General features: G+C 43.1%; 4 protein-coding genes across 6 annotated transcripts; 2 read left to right on the top strand and 2 right to left on the bottom strand.

Annotated features, from left to right (window-relative positions):
- Nucleotides 1–272: 272 nt before the first annotated feature.
- Nucleotides 273–4534, bottom strand: LOC107489005 (protein FAR1-RELATED SEQUENCE 5-like). Its single transcript, XM_016109787.1, has 5 exons — nucleotides 4487–4534; nucleotides 3646–3666; nucleotides 3455–3559; nucleotides 903–3170; nucleotides 273–365 (listed from the first exon to the last, which is right to left on the bottom strand). Exons 1-5 carry the CDS (start codon nucleotides 4532–4534, stop codon nucleotides 273–275), a joined length of 2535 nt encoding a protein of 844 aa, XP_015965273.1.
- A 1451-nt stretch (nucleotides 4535–5985) lies between these two features.
- On the top strand, nucleotides 5986–7823 carry LOC107489006 (uncharacterized). The gene is made up of 3 exons (XM_016109788.1): nucleotides 5986–6290; nucleotides 6342–7262; nucleotides 7625–7823. Exons 1-3 carry the CDS (start codon nucleotides 5986–5988, stop codon nucleotides 7821–7823), a joined length of 1425 nt encoding a protein of 474 aa, XP_015965274.1.
- A 2778-nt stretch (nucleotides 7824–10601) lies between these two features.
- Nucleotides 10602–11903, bottom strand: LOC107489007 (protein MAIN-LIKE 1-like). Its single transcript, XM_016109789.1, has 2 exons — nucleotides 11832–11903; nucleotides 10602–11198 (listed from the first exon to the last, which is right to left on the bottom strand). The coding sequence occupies exons 1-2, from the start codon at nucleotides 11901–11903 to the stop codon at nucleotides 10602–10604; spliced, it is 669 nt and encodes a 222-aa protein (XP_015965275.1).
- Nucleotides 11904–12691: 788 nt separating this feature from the next.
- Nucleotides 12692–15628, top strand: LOC107489029 (uncharacterized). Of its 3 annotated transcripts, none has more exons than XM_016109814.3 (11): nucleotides 12692–12857; nucleotides 12973–13086; nucleotides 13178–13296; nucleotides 13389–13435; nucleotides 13525–13625; nucleotides 14057–14144; nucleotides 14256–14364; nucleotides 14465–14636; nucleotides 14763–14834; nucleotides 14991–15077; nucleotides 15206–15628. In XM_016109814.3, the coding sequence occupies exons 1-11, from the start codon at nucleotides 12753–12755 to the stop codon at nucleotides 15296–15298; spliced, it is 1107 nt and encodes a 368-aa protein (XP_015965300.1). In that variant the 5' UTR covers nucleotides 12692–12752; the 3' UTR covers nucleotides 15299–15628. The 3 variants fall into 3 exon arrangements, with proteins under 3 accessions (XP_015965300.1, XP_020998227.1, XP_015965299.1); XM_016109813.3 differs by having other exon boundaries at nucleotides 12695–12857; nucleotides 14991–15104; XM_021142568.2 differs by lacking the exon at nucleotides 14763–14834 and having other exon boundaries at nucleotides 14991–15104.
- Nucleotides 15629–16215: the final 587 nt, after the last annotated feature.

Below are 16215 nucleotides of genomic sequence, written 5' to 3'. Positions count from 1 at the left end.
CACATAAAATGCAACTAATCCGCATAATCCCGTCCATTATAGAATTTATAATAAGAAACCACAGCTGTCCTAGTGTTCATATGAATAAACGTCAGTACGAGCAGAGTCTAACATTGTAGCCACCAAATAACATAGAAATTAGATTTACCGGTTTATTATTAACAACATCCTTATATGCAAACATAAGAAATCAGATAATAATCGGTTTCAGGCAAACATGTCGTACTTAACATCGTAGTTGGAATAACAGCTCACAACTAAGTCGACCATCGTCATGGGTCTGCAAGCGAAAATTGCTCCCATAAGTCGCATCCAGCTTGAGATGCATTTTCAGGGGGACAATTATCTGGAACAACGACGGGTACCTGTTGCATATTAACAAGCATGTCAAACCACATAGCTGTTAAGACACTAATTAGGCAATGATAAGGAAACGCCTTGCAGCATGAACATTGTACTGGCTAAATCATACTTATGCACACAATGATTTGCATGAACGATTTGTGAAGACGCTGGCTTAATAAAAGCCAAGTTGTATCTTGTGACTTTAATGTTATTAAAACGAGGACTGCCGCTATACCATCGTCGGGCATTGTATATACCCGCAAAACAGGTAACATGTTAACACAGTTCAATGGGAATCAAAAAATTTACACACAGACAATTGCCTGCGTGCATTAATCACTAACTGTATTTTATTTACACACACACAAATTTTCTTAAATTTTTATAAAACATATGTGCAGGAACATAATAATGAAATACCTACTGCTGCTCCAAAAACACCGTTTGGTTGAGTTCAGAGATTTAGATGGCATTAATATTAAACCGTTCCATAGAGTTAGTTTTATTGCTAACGTCGTATACTAAATAGACCATGCAGGAATAAGTTAGGTGGTAACCTTCGTTCGCTTGCGTTTATTTCTCCCAGCAAGTGATTGTTTGTTCCTGGGTGAAGGTTGTGCGCCTCCGTTGGGGCATCTAGTCCTCCGGTGCCCGAGCTTCCCGCATGTGCTGCACTTTCTTTTCGTTTTCGGCACAGAACCGCCTGCTTGACTCATCCGACCCGTGCCTTTTGTCCTGACACGAATGGGGTCCTTCACCCCGCAATCATTTGCTGTTGTCATATTATCCGTTAATGGTCTTAAGCCGTACTTTATTTCAAGGAACAGAGCATCGCTCATAAGCTTGTTTGAGTAAAGCTTGAAGTCTTCATCGCTCATGCAAGCAACGCGCCCTAAACGCTTACACAGCTGGGAGAAAGCACCCAATCGTGTCCTATAGGTCACACTTGGGTCAGCAGTGTGTTGCTCAACACAATGGTTATGGATCTCCAATTTGGCTGCCTTAGACCACCTACGCAGCACCAGGCTTTCAGGGATTTCCACCAAGTCTAGCCTTACACAAACGGAAAGGATATGCACACAAGGAATGCCAAACGACTCCATACGCATGCAGCTGCAACTAAATCTGTTCGAGATATGGTCCCTATAAACCTTCCAATTCATCTCAGGCCTCTGATACTTCTGAAGAGTATATGCATGAGGGTTGTCACTGTCATCAAATTCACATATTCTAACACGAACACACCGTTTCAGGCTATCCCGGTATCTGAGAAACATTTCGCGGGTGAACATAGTCCATCCAGACTTTTCCAGCTCAACGAACTCCGTTTGTAGCACAGGTGTTCCGTACCATGAACGAAAGTCTAGCTCATCCTCGGTGTCACGCAGAAAATCCACACACCTTTGAAAATTTCTGACAAATTCTAACACCCCGTACCTGCTCTCAACAAACCTCCCTAGTTTGGCGTGTAGTGACTCGCACCTAGAGGTTGTCCGTACTCCAGCAAAAAATCTACCACGAATGTATGCGGTTGCCCAAGCGTGCTTTTTGGTGTACAAGTCCTTAACCCACTCAACCTCCCTCACACCGCACTCATTGACCATTGACTCCCAATACGCTTCGAACTCTTCGATTTCCATATCTGCCAGCATGCAGTGTCTAAACATCTGTGTGAATCTCGGGTCGCTTATGTTAGCAGTCGAGTTCCTCAGCAGATGCCAGGCACACAACCGATGATGTGCGTCAGGAAAAACAGTGCGGATTGCTATACGCATGGCCGGGTCGCCATCCGTGATGACTGATTGCGGTGCCTTACCTTGCATGCATTCCAGAAACTGCCTAAGAACCCAAATATATGACTCCTGCGATTCGCATGACACCATTGCTGTTCCGAATACGCATGTCTGGTTGTGGTGGTTTACTCCGGAAAATACTACAACAGGTAGGTTGTACTTGTTGCGGCCATAGGTAGCGTCGAATGCTAGCACATCGCCGAATATCGCATAATCTTCCTGACAACGACCATCGCTCCAAAACAAGTTGCATAGGTGTTGCCCTGATCCCAACTTGTAGCGCCAAAACATTTTCCCATCCATGCGTGCCAGACCTTCCAAGTACCTAACAGCTGCACTTACGTCTCCGCCTTGCAGACCTCTCTGTTTCCGTATCTCGTTATACATATCTTGCTTTGTGAATGTTACTAGGTTAAAACCCCCTAGTTGTGCTGCGAAGGACTCATAAATCTTAGGTATGCTAATCCCAAGCTCTCTCATGGTTGTTAGCTGAGCAACTTCTACCTCAGATATCTTCCTGTGTGACCGCAGATAATCAACAAGCTTCCCATACGCAAGTTCGTGGTTATGCTCCTCGACAAAACGCGAAACATACCACCTCCCACTACCCTCTTTCCTCTTTATCCTCATCTCCGCCAAACATCCACATCGGGTTACAGCCTTATGCTCCCTTTTGCGATCAACCTTTTCCAACCATTTCTTCTCTCGAAATCCTTGCCTATTACAAACAAACGTGTACCGCACTATCTCTCCGGCAGTGTTTCTAACCGTCTTGCCTCGCCTTGATGCAAAGCCCTTTAGTCGGCTGTAATTGTTATAGAAGCCGCTTGCCTCCTGAGGTGAAGAGAACTCCATTTCAAGAACATCTTCCGCTCGCAACCCATCCAAACCCAAAAAAACGGGCAACATCGAAGCCCCCATACCTTCCCAATCGGATGACTCAGCATCTTCCTCCACTCTGGTATCATACATTGTGTCCTCAAATAACAAGACAAACATTATGCTACCAGCTGCCATTATGTGCAATGCATTCTGTTTAAATATTGCATATCCATGCATATTAACACTAAATAACATCAAAGCCTTGCATTTTAAATTAGTCAAAATGTATATCTTGCAGATGCGATCTTAAACGCATCAGACTCGTCACATCATAGTCACCACATAGAATATAACTTCTCACAGCATAACCCTCACCCATGCTAAGAGTAAAACCAACTCCATGAACAATACCACCCAGCTGGTGTAACAGACCGTTCCCATCCAACTCGAATCCACTCACACACTATACAGATTGGCACGTGTACCCGTCGTACCTGTGGATTCGACACACCAGCATTGCCCTCCGTCCAGTTGTCCAGAAGAGGCTCATTCCACATAAACGCATCCTTCCAAAACTTGCTACTTGATGCCATTATTACCTGAAAGCCAAAAATGTCAAACTATAACACACAATAAACAAGGGATTGCACAAACTTCTTTGCCACAGTTACTATAATCAACTTGCCCGAATCAAAACTGACTCAGCCTATCAATGAAAAATTATGACACTTACATACAACAAAAACCCTTACTTTACCACCACATCTACTATCCAACATGCTTCCAACATCATGACAGCCTCCACTTCCCTACTACATACACAAACTTCCAAAAACACCACATGCATTACAACTACGACACAAAGAACCAAACACGTTCACCGTTAATTCCTAACATTACTAACAATACAGGTAGGTACAAAGCAATTTGTAAAAAAATAAATGCCGACGGCTTTTTCTTACAAAAACAGAGTACAATAACGCATTCTTTGGAGCAGCAAATTCAAGACTTTGTAACCGGATTAAGCAACAAAATCGATTACCTCAACTTTTTTCACAGGACAATTTCTGCTCAATCATCTCATTACATCAACAATGGGGTTAAAACAACATTAACACATCACACAAATTTTCAACAACATCATACAATATCTTTTCATAATTATCAAGAACAACAACAACATCGAATTAGGGTAGTAAAACCTCCATTATTTCAGAGACAGCTTAAACTTTCAGCAACAATGTAACAATGGAGAAATTAAATTGAAAACAAAACGGAAAATGGCAGAATGAGTTCCACGCATCGACGGACTTACACAGGGCGATCCGACCCACGCGTCGACAAACAAAATTGCGCGATCTCCACCGCCTTTAATTAACACGACCCGCGATCTATGCTGAGAACTGGTGCGATCGGCCGGGTGAGATAAACAACGCCTCCGCTGCGATGACCATTTACTTACATTCCAACCTCCGCCGTTATCACCGATCCACTACTCGAAGGCCACCGTCACTTTAGCTACATACACAAACAACACAAACGATGAGGGATGAAGACCGCCTCGAAGCCTCCATGGGTGAGACCACAATATCAGATTAGGGCATATGGGGTTTTCCAAAACGACAGCGTATTACAGCCCAAGCACTCTACCTCTTACGCCAGCTTGCTGAGGGGCTACTCGGCTTCACTTTTCCTTTGAGCTGAGCACTCCTCCTGTCGTCATTTTTGACTTTCTTCAGGGACATTCACGTCATTTCACAACCCGCTACAGGACAAACTCGAAAAAATTAACCGGCCGTACATGGATCATCAGAGATCCAAAAAAGTGGTCTGGACCACTTGAAAACCTTCCAATGATATAAACCTCTATTTATTTATTTATTCATTAATTTTTGGCCTTCAAGGAGGAACGAAATGGTTTAAATATTTTTTTGGTTCGCTTCAGTCTAGTTTCAGGATATGCAGACATGTGCTCGGGCGAGCTTGCGAGGCATGGTGCTCTTAGTAATTTCCATTATAGTAAGGTGCTTCAACCGAATGACATCCTACCCATTTTATTTGGTGTATACATAATATGGTTGGTATATTTTATAGAAAAAATGTTTGATAAATTTCTTTGATAGTTTTTCACATTCATCGTGTTTGGAACAAAAATTTTTGTAATATTACTGCTAAGAATTTTGAGTTATAATTTATATTGACCCAAATGTTTACTAACATTGGTTAACTTACTCCAACGATTTTGATGATTGAACGTTTAGGAGCTACTCAAATAAAGACGTTTAAAATATTTTTTTAAAAATATTTTTTAGTAATTAAAATTTAATATATATAATCGATTGAATTATATTATTTTTGTCTATGAAAGTAAAAAAAGAAGAAAAAGATTAGAATTTAGAGTTTTCAAAATTTATATATAATAATAATAAAAATAAAAGTATTTTAGTCATTTTTTATAATAGAGATATTGTAGTCATTAAAAAAAGATTAATTTAGATTGGTTTAAGGAGTAATTCACTGATTTTTTGACCAAATTAATTTATTTGATCTAATTTTGACAAAAATAACATGATTTAATCAATTATATATCTTAAACGTTTTCGACTTTTCATGAGTAGAATATCATCTAAAATTTTAGGGCAAAAAACCAGTATAAGCCAATGCCATCTCAAATTGACGTATATAAGCCAAACTGAAAATCGTTTCAATAATGCGCAGGATCTTGTATATATATAATTCGAACTGATATGGTTCGAACTGCAAATGAGAGTAATTCGAATCGGTGCAGTTCGAATTACACCTGAATTTTCTTCATAAATCGAACCAGGTCGGTTCGAACCTTGAGTGCACATAATTCGAACCAGGGAGGTTCGAATTATAGAGAGAGAGTCTGGCCTTAGTAATTCGAACCGGATTGGTTCGAATTACACAAACCTTAGTTCGAATCGGGCCGGTTCGAATTAGTTGGAGAGAGACCTCTATATAACCGTTCTAAACGTGAGTTGGTCTCATTAGATGGAGTAAGATGGCTAGTGATGAGAGTTTTGTTGTTCTGGTTCACCACAGAGGATCCATTAAGAGGAAAACTCGTTCCGGAGTGAAGTTCACAGATAAGGATCCTCTCTGTATTGTCGTGAATCCAACAACAAGGTATGATGACCTTGTTAGATCTGTGCTGATGAAACTTGGCCTGGAAGGTGCGAAGCGGGTTAAGAAGTTTTTCTATCGCATTCCAGTCACGATCCTGCACGATACGGTGAAGTATGATTGTCTCATGATTGGTAGTGATGAGGACCTGCAAGTCATGTTTCTTTGTCGGAGGCAGTTTCCGTAGGTGAGGACACCAGAATTGCTGGCAAAGCTGGTTGATGTGGTATCTAGCTCAGGAGGTTCGAACCGGAATACCACCAATGTAGCCACGGCAGCTGGTTCCAGTTCCAGGGCTGTGGTGGCTTCTTCCTCCGTCCTAGTGTACGAGCCAGCGGTCCAACTTGTCGCCTCCCCGTCTTTTGCTGTTGATCTGAATGACGGCGTAGGCGACGAGGTAGGATCCTTTGATATTCTGCCGAACGCCTTACAGGACGTTCCACCGGTTGGCGTTGGAGACGGAGTCTTGGGTGATGTAGAGGAGGACGACGTCGAGCTGGATACGATTGAGGATGACAGCGGCGACGAGGTTGGAGCGACTGGGCCTGCATTGCCGGGCGGTGGTTCTAGCTCTGACACACAACAGTATCCACCACATTTTTCCTCGTTGGACCTGGACGCCATGAGGCATGAGGGGGTTTTAGGGCACGCTGTTGGATTTGGAGCTAGAGATGCGGAAGGCACTGCTGGTCTGACAGAGTTCCAGGTTGGTCAGCAATTCCAGGATAAAGATGAGGCCCTGTTAAGTGTGAAGACTTACAGCATCCGGCGAGGGGTACAGTACAAGGTGGTGGAGTCTGATCACCGCCGGTATGTGGGCAAGTGTTCCGAGTTTGGGAATGGGTGCACATGGTTGATTCGACTGAGTCTCCGAAAGCGCAAGGGCATTTGGGAGGTCAAACGGTACAATGGACCTCACACTTGCCTGGCCACATCCATCTCCAGTGACCACAGGAGTTTGGATTATCATGTGATTTCGGCGTTCATTATGCCAATGGTTAGGGCTGACGCATCCGTGAGCATAAAGGTGCTCCTGAACGCCACGGCAGCGCACTTTGGTTTTAGGCCGACTTACCGAAGGGTTTGGATGGCAAAGCAGAAGGCTATTGCCCTCATCTACGGTGACTGGGATGAGTCATACAACGACATACCTAGGTGGGTGTTGGGTGTCCAGCTGACGATGCCTGGTAGTGTTACGGTCCTTAAGACGAGCCCGGTTTAGTTGGAGGACACGTGGACGAGTCTCAAGCGTACTTCCACAGTCTTTTTTGGACTTTCCCGCCGTGCATCGAGGCATTCCGTCATTGCAAGCCGCTAGTCAGCATTGACGGCACACATCTGTATGGGAAGTATGGGGGAACGTTGCTCATCGCGATTGCACAGGACGGGAACTCCAACATTCTACCTGTCGCATTCGCACTAGTAGAGGGTGAGAATGCGGAGTCCTAGACATTCTTTTTCTCGCACCTTCGACAGCACGTGACCCCGTAGCCCAGTCTGCTGGTTATATCGAACAGGCACAACGGCATCAAGGCTGCGCTTGAGGCCCCTAACGGAGGTTGGTTACCGCCATCTGCGTACCGTGCATTCTGCATACGACACGTAGCGGCTAATTTTGCCCTTACCTTCAAGGGAAAAGACGCTAGGAGGCTTCTAGTGAATGCGGCGTATGCGAAAACCGAGGTTGAATTTGATTATTGGTTTGATATTCTGTGATTTGAAGATCCGGCGATGTGTGAGTGGGCGAATCGGATTGATTACTCCTTGTGGACTCAGCATCGTGATGAGGGGCGGAGATTCGGTCACATGACGACGAACATCTCCGAGTGTGTGAACTCAATCCTCAAGGGGGTCAGAAATCTCCCTGTAGCATCCCTGGTGAAGGCAACATATGGTAGGCTTGCGGAACTCTTTGTTCGCAAGGGGAGAGAGGCTGAGGCCCAGATGGGAACCGAACAACAATTCAGTCAGCATTTGGTGAAGTGTATTAAGGCCAACTTGAAGACGGCCAGGTGCTTCACGGTCACGTTGTATGACCGAGATAACTCCGAGTTCACCGTAGCAGAGACCACTCCGACTGGTTCTTTCTCCTTGGGTACTTACAGAGTATCACTTGCCTCTCGGACATGTGACTGCGGGTACTTCCAGGCTCTTCATTTCCCGTGTCAGCACGCACTTGCATGCTGTGCCTACTCACGGGTCACTTGGACCTCTTACGTTCACAGCGTCTATCAGATTAGCTCGGTGTTCAGTGTGTATCGGATGGGATTCACACCTCCGATCCCGGAGGGCTTCTGGCCACCTTACGACGGGCCCACGGTGATTTCGGACCCTGACAAGAGGCGTGCGAGAGAGGGTCGTCCTATATCCACTAGGATACGGACGAATATGGACGAGACAGATCCGAATCGGCCAAAGAGGTGCGGCCTATGTCGCCAACCCGGACACACACGACGTAGTTGCCCACAGGTTGGAGGATCGTCTCAAACAGGGCGCCATTAGTGGGCATGTTGTTAGTGTTAGTATTATTTACATTTAAGTTTTCCTGTTAGATGCAATGTTTGAGCACGTATGTAACTGGTTGATCTTTATACATTGTACTTTGATTGTTGCAAGTAGTAATGAATATGTTTTCTTTCATTATGAGTACTGCTACATGTTCCGTAGATGCAAAATTTAATAAGTAAAAATAAACACTAAACTGTTTCATGATTCAATGATTCTAAATAGTCAATGTCCCACAACACAAATAACAAATAACATAGGTAAACAGACTATAACATAACAAGAAAAGTACATATCATTATCATACATGATTGAACCTTAGGGAACATAATACATGAAACGTGAATCATCTAAACAGATGCGAGCCAGTACCACAGCGACGGGCTACCCGTGCCCTCTGACCTCGGCGGATAAATGGCTCCTCATCCTCGATGTCATCCCCATCCTCCTGTGGGGCAGGCTGTGCAGGTGGCGCAACATGCAGGGGTGCCGCCGACGACCCTGCGACAGACTCTGATGCAGCGGTGAAGGCGGATAGAGGGGTACCTCCGAGACAGAACTGGTGACCAGCGGATGAGGATGGAGGCTCATTCAGATCAACATCTAACGGGGCCTGTGTGCCTAAGGTCTGACCACCACTGCGGGGAGTCACGTCCCCCTGCATGATGGCGGTGATCTCCTCTAGGAAGCGTGGACTCCCGAAGTCCCCAACAAGCGTGTCTGACCCAATAAAGTCTGACCACTGTGATCCCGAGATGCGCCAAGGTGTACCCCCCTGCTCAAGCTGGTCATCGGCTGGCACACCAACGAAGTAATGTCCAAGAGGGCCCGATCCAAGTCCAGCGTCACCTGTGTCAGCCCCGTCACCCATCCCTGTACCATACCACTCACCTCCATGACCGCCATCGTGTGTGCTAGTACCAGCAGCTGCAACAGCCCCTGAACCACCCCCGCCAACGTGCCCATGCTGATCGTCATCGTTGTCCCCATGGTCAGGCTACCTCCACTCACGCTGGCTCCGCCGTGTCCCCACACCCATCCTCCTCTCAACCCTACGCCTGTCTGGCACGTCCTCAGGACGATCCATGTCAGGAACTCACCCCAGACCCCGCTGTGAGGCCTCAACTGGAATCGGAGCTGCTCTCGGATCCCCCAGCTGCGTGTCCGGAGACAAGAACCTCTTCCCATGCTGACTCCACCACTCAAGGAACTCATGCGACGGTTCGGGGTCGGCAACAACGTCGAACCTCAGCACACTCTCCTGACGAGAGTCCCAGTGGAGATGCCACTTCTGCAAATAAGACGGGAACCATCGATCGCCACCTCTCCCGTCCTTGGACATCAGAAAGTCGATGTTCAGGGCGGGATGCGGAGGGGGCTGTACCCCTCCAAACTGCGGAAGAACACGATCTATCTGATGCCACTCTATGACAGCAAAGTAGATCAGCGTGGTCACAGAGCGCCACAACGCCATATGCCGAGGCTCCAAAACCTCTGGATGCACAACCTGAAGTACGTCGGGGCTACTATATGGCATCCATATAAACTGCACAAGGAACTCACCCTTGTCAGGGCAACTGTAGGACACAACTCGAAAAGTTTGATTATAAAAGGACACTTGTTAACTAGCATACTCACCTCCCTGTCCTGTAATCGGTCTATCCTGAGCCTCCACATCTGCACTCTAGGACCTTTCTCGCTCCCGGAAGGGTTGTAACCTGACCATCTGCACCATACACATGTGTTACATCTACTGAAATATGTGTTTAGATTATGCAATAGACTATTAATGAATACGCATTTATGTATGTCAAATTGAAATAGAGAATGCCTAGTATAATACCTCGAGGCCAACGGCCAGCTAATCATCTCATATCGTGCAGGCCTAAACCCAGGAAAGCGCCAAAAGATCCAAGACTGAAGTAGTTGAAGCAGGCCCGCTAACTTGACAACATGTCTGTTCGCCACTCGGCACATGCACCGGTACAACTAAGCTAGTGCTGCAGAACCCCAGCTGTAGGTACCCAGCTCCTCCAGGCTCGCTACGTACGGAAGCCATCTGATGTGAATCCGGTTCCCGGACTTGTCCGCAAACAGCTGCGTGCCCAACAACATCATGATGTACGCACGGGCATATCGGCGCACATTGTCATCATCTGCATCCTCAGGGCACTCACCGAAAGTCTCCTGAAACCAGCTGCAGTTCACTGCGTACTTCTGAACCTGACTGGGAGGAGGTATAACTTCGAGCAACTCCTGCAACCAAACCCAGGCTGGACGGCCACCCTCGATGTATATATGGAACTCCGATAGGCACCCGCTCACGTAACGGCCGTCCACTGGCAAACCCAGCTGGTATGCCACGTCCTGGAGTGTGATCGTGCACTCTCCGAACGGCATATGAAACGTGTGCGTCTCGGGACGCCATCGCTCCACGAATGCACTGACAAGGGCCTCGTCTAGCCGGAACCATCGGTCGTTCAGCCTTGCAAGATGGTATAGACCTTCCATCTGCAAGTACGGAACGTATCTGTCATCAAGTCGCATGCCCTGCTGCCGCCGCATGCTCCTAATGCATCGCTGGGGCTGCGCATGAAATGAACCGCATAGTTAGAACCAGCTTAAAAACCAACCACAGCCGTAAGCAGCACGGTAAATCATCAACAAACCATTCTGCTAAATAAAACCGCATAACATTACATGAAAGATAAGCAACTGGAAAACAAACCCATAGACCGCACAACTAAACCGCTAACATAAACTAGCTTAACGAGATCCACTAACAAGAAACAGCTTAACTAAACCGGTTTACATAAAAGAGCTAGCGTAAAACAACTACCATCAAACAAGTAAAACAAATCACCAACATAAAACCACTAACGAAAACCACCTACCCTAAACCACTAACATAAACTGCTTGCATAAACCACTCGCAAAAACCGCTAACATAAACCACCAACATAAACCACTAACAGAAACCACTAACTTAAACCACTAACATAAACCACTGTCCTAAACCACAAACCTAAACCACTAACCTAAACCACTAACATAAACCACTAACTTAAACCGCTAACTTAAACCACTAATATAAACCACCAACATAATCCCCTCACATAAACCACCTACATAAACCACTAACATAAACCACCATCTAACCCACATGCAAAACCACTAAGGCACAAATACCGCTAGAATCAAAAATATTTTCGTACTAACCTCCTTGTTGATGACCCCGGCTATATGAGCGACTCCGTCCAAGCGATATAACCGTGCCGGATCGTCCCCCATCAGCAGAGTATTCCGTTCAGGTCTTCATCGGAGAGAATCTGGGTCATTTTCTCTGATATTTTGTGGGGTAGGGGGAGGAATAACAGTTCGAATGAGGGTGATTCAAACTCCTTATATAGCCGAATCACCCATAATTCGAACCACCTTGGTTCGATTTATAAAGGAGCACGCCAAGGGTAATTCGAACCAGCTTGGTTCGAATTACATACGTTGCACACTTGCCTATAGTTCGAACTAGCCTAGTTCGAATTACATTCAAAGTTCCTTTCCCCTAATTCGAACCTTCCTGGTTCGATTTACTCACGTTTGTAGTTCGAATCACCCTGGTTCGAATTACATAAAAATAGCGTCTGGCTTATTGCTAAAACGATTTTCAGTTTGGCGTATTTACGTTACACCCTTCTTGATGTGGCTTATTAGAATTTTTTGCCCAAAATTTTATGGATAAGAATAAGATCCAAATTCATTAGTTTGAACTTTGAATAGATCTTTTACTCTTTTAGATAAAAGAAAACAAATTTTTTTTATAATATATTTTATTTAAAAATTTTTTACTAATTAATAAATTAGTACATATAATTAAAAATAGTATTTAAACTCAAACATTTGTTTAAGCAAATAAATGAACTAATCAAATAATCAAGTAATCCGTTCAAGTTGTTTTTTTATTTTGTTTTTATCTTATCACTAAAAATCCGTTTATAGAAAATGATAATGGACTTTGCTCAACTAATCAATCTTGGTCTGAGATAACATAGAAATGGGCCCTAGTGGGCTTGGAGACTTGGGCTGGGCCACACACGCGATGCACATGAGCACCGATTGCAGAGAGAAACGTCGGAGGAGAAGATGGAGTGCGCCGCGAAGGGCAGCGGAAGAACGCGCTGCACCGGCGCCGCCACCAGGCCCTGCGCTCGCTGCGGAGCCGTCGCTTATTGCTCTCTCTCTCATCAGGTCCCTCTCTCTATCTCAATTTCTGATCCGCAGTTTTGAACATATTTTCGCTCGCTGAATAGTTCTGCGTTTCACAAATTTCTTCATATCTCTCCGTTTTTTCTTTGAACCCTAGATTGAACACTGGAGTAGCCACAAACATGAGTGTGATAGGTTAGAGCAACAGATGGAGAGTGTGCATTTACTCAATGATTTTCCTTTCACTTTCTCTCAAGAAGCTACAGTTCAGGTGATTTCTGATTCTAACAACCTTCAAAGAAAACATTGTTACCGTAAAGTGTTCATATATGCTTTTTATGCTAATTTAGCTTTTTCAACAGATTTTTTTGAAGCAGGAAACTAGGTGTTCTTTCTTGAGCAAGAGGGGAATCCATCAAAAGGGGATGTGGATGATCGAATGCCGTTGTGGCGAATCGTCTGCTTCATTTGATTGTTTACGGTTCTCTTGTTTCCTTCAAGCTTCATATTCTGAAATTATGGTGTATTTACTTGGCTTAGAACAAGCTGGTCTAAGGAGTTTAGTCTTGGCAGGTTAAACAACAGTTGGGATCTTCCAAGAAATTTGTATCCTTGTTATGGTAATACAATTGAAGCTTGTTTCTCCATTCCAAATTCCTCATATGTATTAAATTGAAAAGAAAATAAAATCCAATATATAAATGTTTAGCACCCGAATCTCAAATTCCGGTGCAGTTGCATAGTTGGAGTGACTACTATAATTGGAGGTGCATTCCACTGGACTCACCTGCTGCTTTGCTGCTTCACTGGGTATGATTGTGTAGCCCCTTTTCTTTCTTTTTTTCTTTCTCAAAAGTGTCTATCTCATTTCACTGGGTATGATTATGTAACAATTAGGCTTTTTTAGTTTGTTTGTAACTAAAGAAGTACAAGAAGGGGAATGGACCTAATCTTTTGATGTAGTTAATGTTAGATGGAATGTGCAGGGCCTTTAAAACAATTTTCCCACTAGTGTTTGAAAATATTTAAAATAGAAAAGAATTTCTAATTTCACCTTGCAAATTATAAACTGGAACTTGCGGAATGTATTTGTTTTCTGTTGACTACTTAATAGAGCAGAAACCACCATTGAAAGTTTCCTCCTCTGATAAAATTAGAGATGTAAGAAGGATATAACCCACAATATCTTTGATAACTTTTTTATTTTTTATTTTTTAAATTGTATGCTTTGCCTGTTTCAGCCACTTACAATATATCATGCTGCTCAACTAGTTGGAATTGGAACCCTGAATCCTGAAGTCTGTGATAAGTTGTACCTACATTACCTTGGTATATAATTTCTTAAAAACTCCCCGTCCTTTCGAAGCATTCAAATTTAAATATGAATTCTTTTTTACACTACATATTCAAGCATTAATGATCAATTTTTTTTAATGGAAGGACCTGAGAAAGAATTGCTACAACTAGATGTATTTGGAGAACTACAGGCACTCTTCCCCGGCGTACATATTCATATTGAACTTGTTGGACCTGCAATTCCTCCACAAAGGTCTGATGCATTGCTGTAATCAGTAAATAGATGTTTCTATGAGCTGATACTCGACACTATTTGCTCTAACTATTTGTCCTTCATCCCTCCGAGTAAACAGGGATGGTGAGAAGATCAGCATTTCCAGGTATGCTTCTTCCAATGAAGACCAGAGTACCTGCAAATCAGCGAGTGAAAATGCCATTTTATCAACACAGAGTGGCATTACTTCGGCAGTAACATTGCAGCTGTGGCATGGACTCTATCACGACCGATATAGAGATATTGTTAAGGTATCTAATTTAATATTAGATAAGAACCAATATAAAACTAATGTTGAGAAATGCTTGTTCCTGAATTCTAATATGTTGCTGTACTTGAACACAATAAATTCCTCTTAATTAACATTATACTTGCAGGATTCCTCCCCTCATCTAGTGATTGCTCCAAATGGTGGCATTGCTGCCTATCCAAGTTGGTTACCTAGTATTGTATGTCATTACCATGTTCTTATCCTTTATTTTGGTGTTAGTTATAGGTTCTACCTTCCTCTTTATTATTGTACTTACTTAAAACAAACAACAATTAGGGTATATTCGAAGTGCGTTTTATGTTACTCCTTTTCTATTTTGGTGTCCAAATAACAGGAGTTAATTGAAAAACTAGATGTCCCAGCCGTTTTTACTGATTATTGTGAGGAAGCTTGTCATCTTGCAGCAAGTTGCATTGAGAATGTAATTAATCGCTCTTTTAGACTGCCTGTAAGCTTTTATTAGTTCTTTTTCTGCTTGTAATTGGTCTCTTTCTCTCTCTCTCTCTCTCACCCTGTCTTCTAATGAATTATTGTGAATTCTCCTTGTAGGTTCAGGTAAATCCTTTCAGGCAACCTATTGCTGTGGAAGATAGTGTGTTGTTGCTTCCCTGCTACTCAAATTGCTTTGTTTTTGGAATGTAAAGAGCCATCCTCTGAAATGATTGAGCTAATTTTCACTGATACTAACACCAAGATTGGCCTAACTTGTTGGAACTTTTGTGTACGTAGAGGTGCTGCCAGTTCGATGGTAGTGACCCGTTGAGGGATCATAGTTGGCAATCACCTCTTATCCATCTTGTCTTCCACATGCAACATTTCCATTGATTGCTAAAATTCAACCAACCTTCAGTCTAGTGGAAATGCTAATCATATGTTAATAAAATATACTTTGTTTTACAATAGAGACTCTGACTGCTGTTAATATTTTGTTACTACAATGAACAATGTTATACCCAGAGTTATTTGTGGCTATCTCAGTTTGTTAGTAACTTAGTATAGTCTTGCACTCTTCTTAGGTCATGTGTTCAAGTCACTTTTCGGACCCTCATTGTTCAAAAACGAAGAGAGAAATAAAAGCATAAGGTATATATGATGAGAAGGGTAGAGAAATTAACCAAAGTGGTTTGGCTAATATAGTGCTTGTGAATTGTGATAGTGAAGTAGAGTAGTGGAGTCGCTATAATCTAGTGGCATGCCAGCAAATTGATATAAGTAGAGAAATTAAAATCAATCATAAATAGAGCAATTAATTATGAGATGGGGGTGTGCATATGTGTAAGCCTCTAAGCTGTTGGTGATAGTGAAGTACAATTTCACTTTTCTTATTATTTTTACTTTATCTCTGTTTTTTTCTCCAAAAAAAATATAAATAAATTATCTATTAATTGTAGTTGAGCCAAGTCATCAACAATTATTAAAGTGAAATCATTTAACAAATTTATTATATTTGAACCGTATATAGGTAGATGTATGACATTAACATACTATATATGCCTCGACATGCTAAATAACGATAATGATATTAAGGATATTAGGGGAAAATTTTTCTTTAGAGAAAA

The sequence above is a fragment of the Arachis duranensis genome, chromosome 5 (genome assembly GCF_000817695.3).
Source record: "Arachis duranensis cultivar V14167 chromosome 5, aradu.V14167.gnm2.J7QH, whole genome shotgun sequence".
Lineage (NCBI taxonomy): Eukaryota > Viridiplantae > Streptophyta > Magnoliopsida > Fabales > Fabaceae > Arachis > Arachis duranensis.
This window is presented reverse-complemented; position numbering and strand designations above follow the sequence as displayed.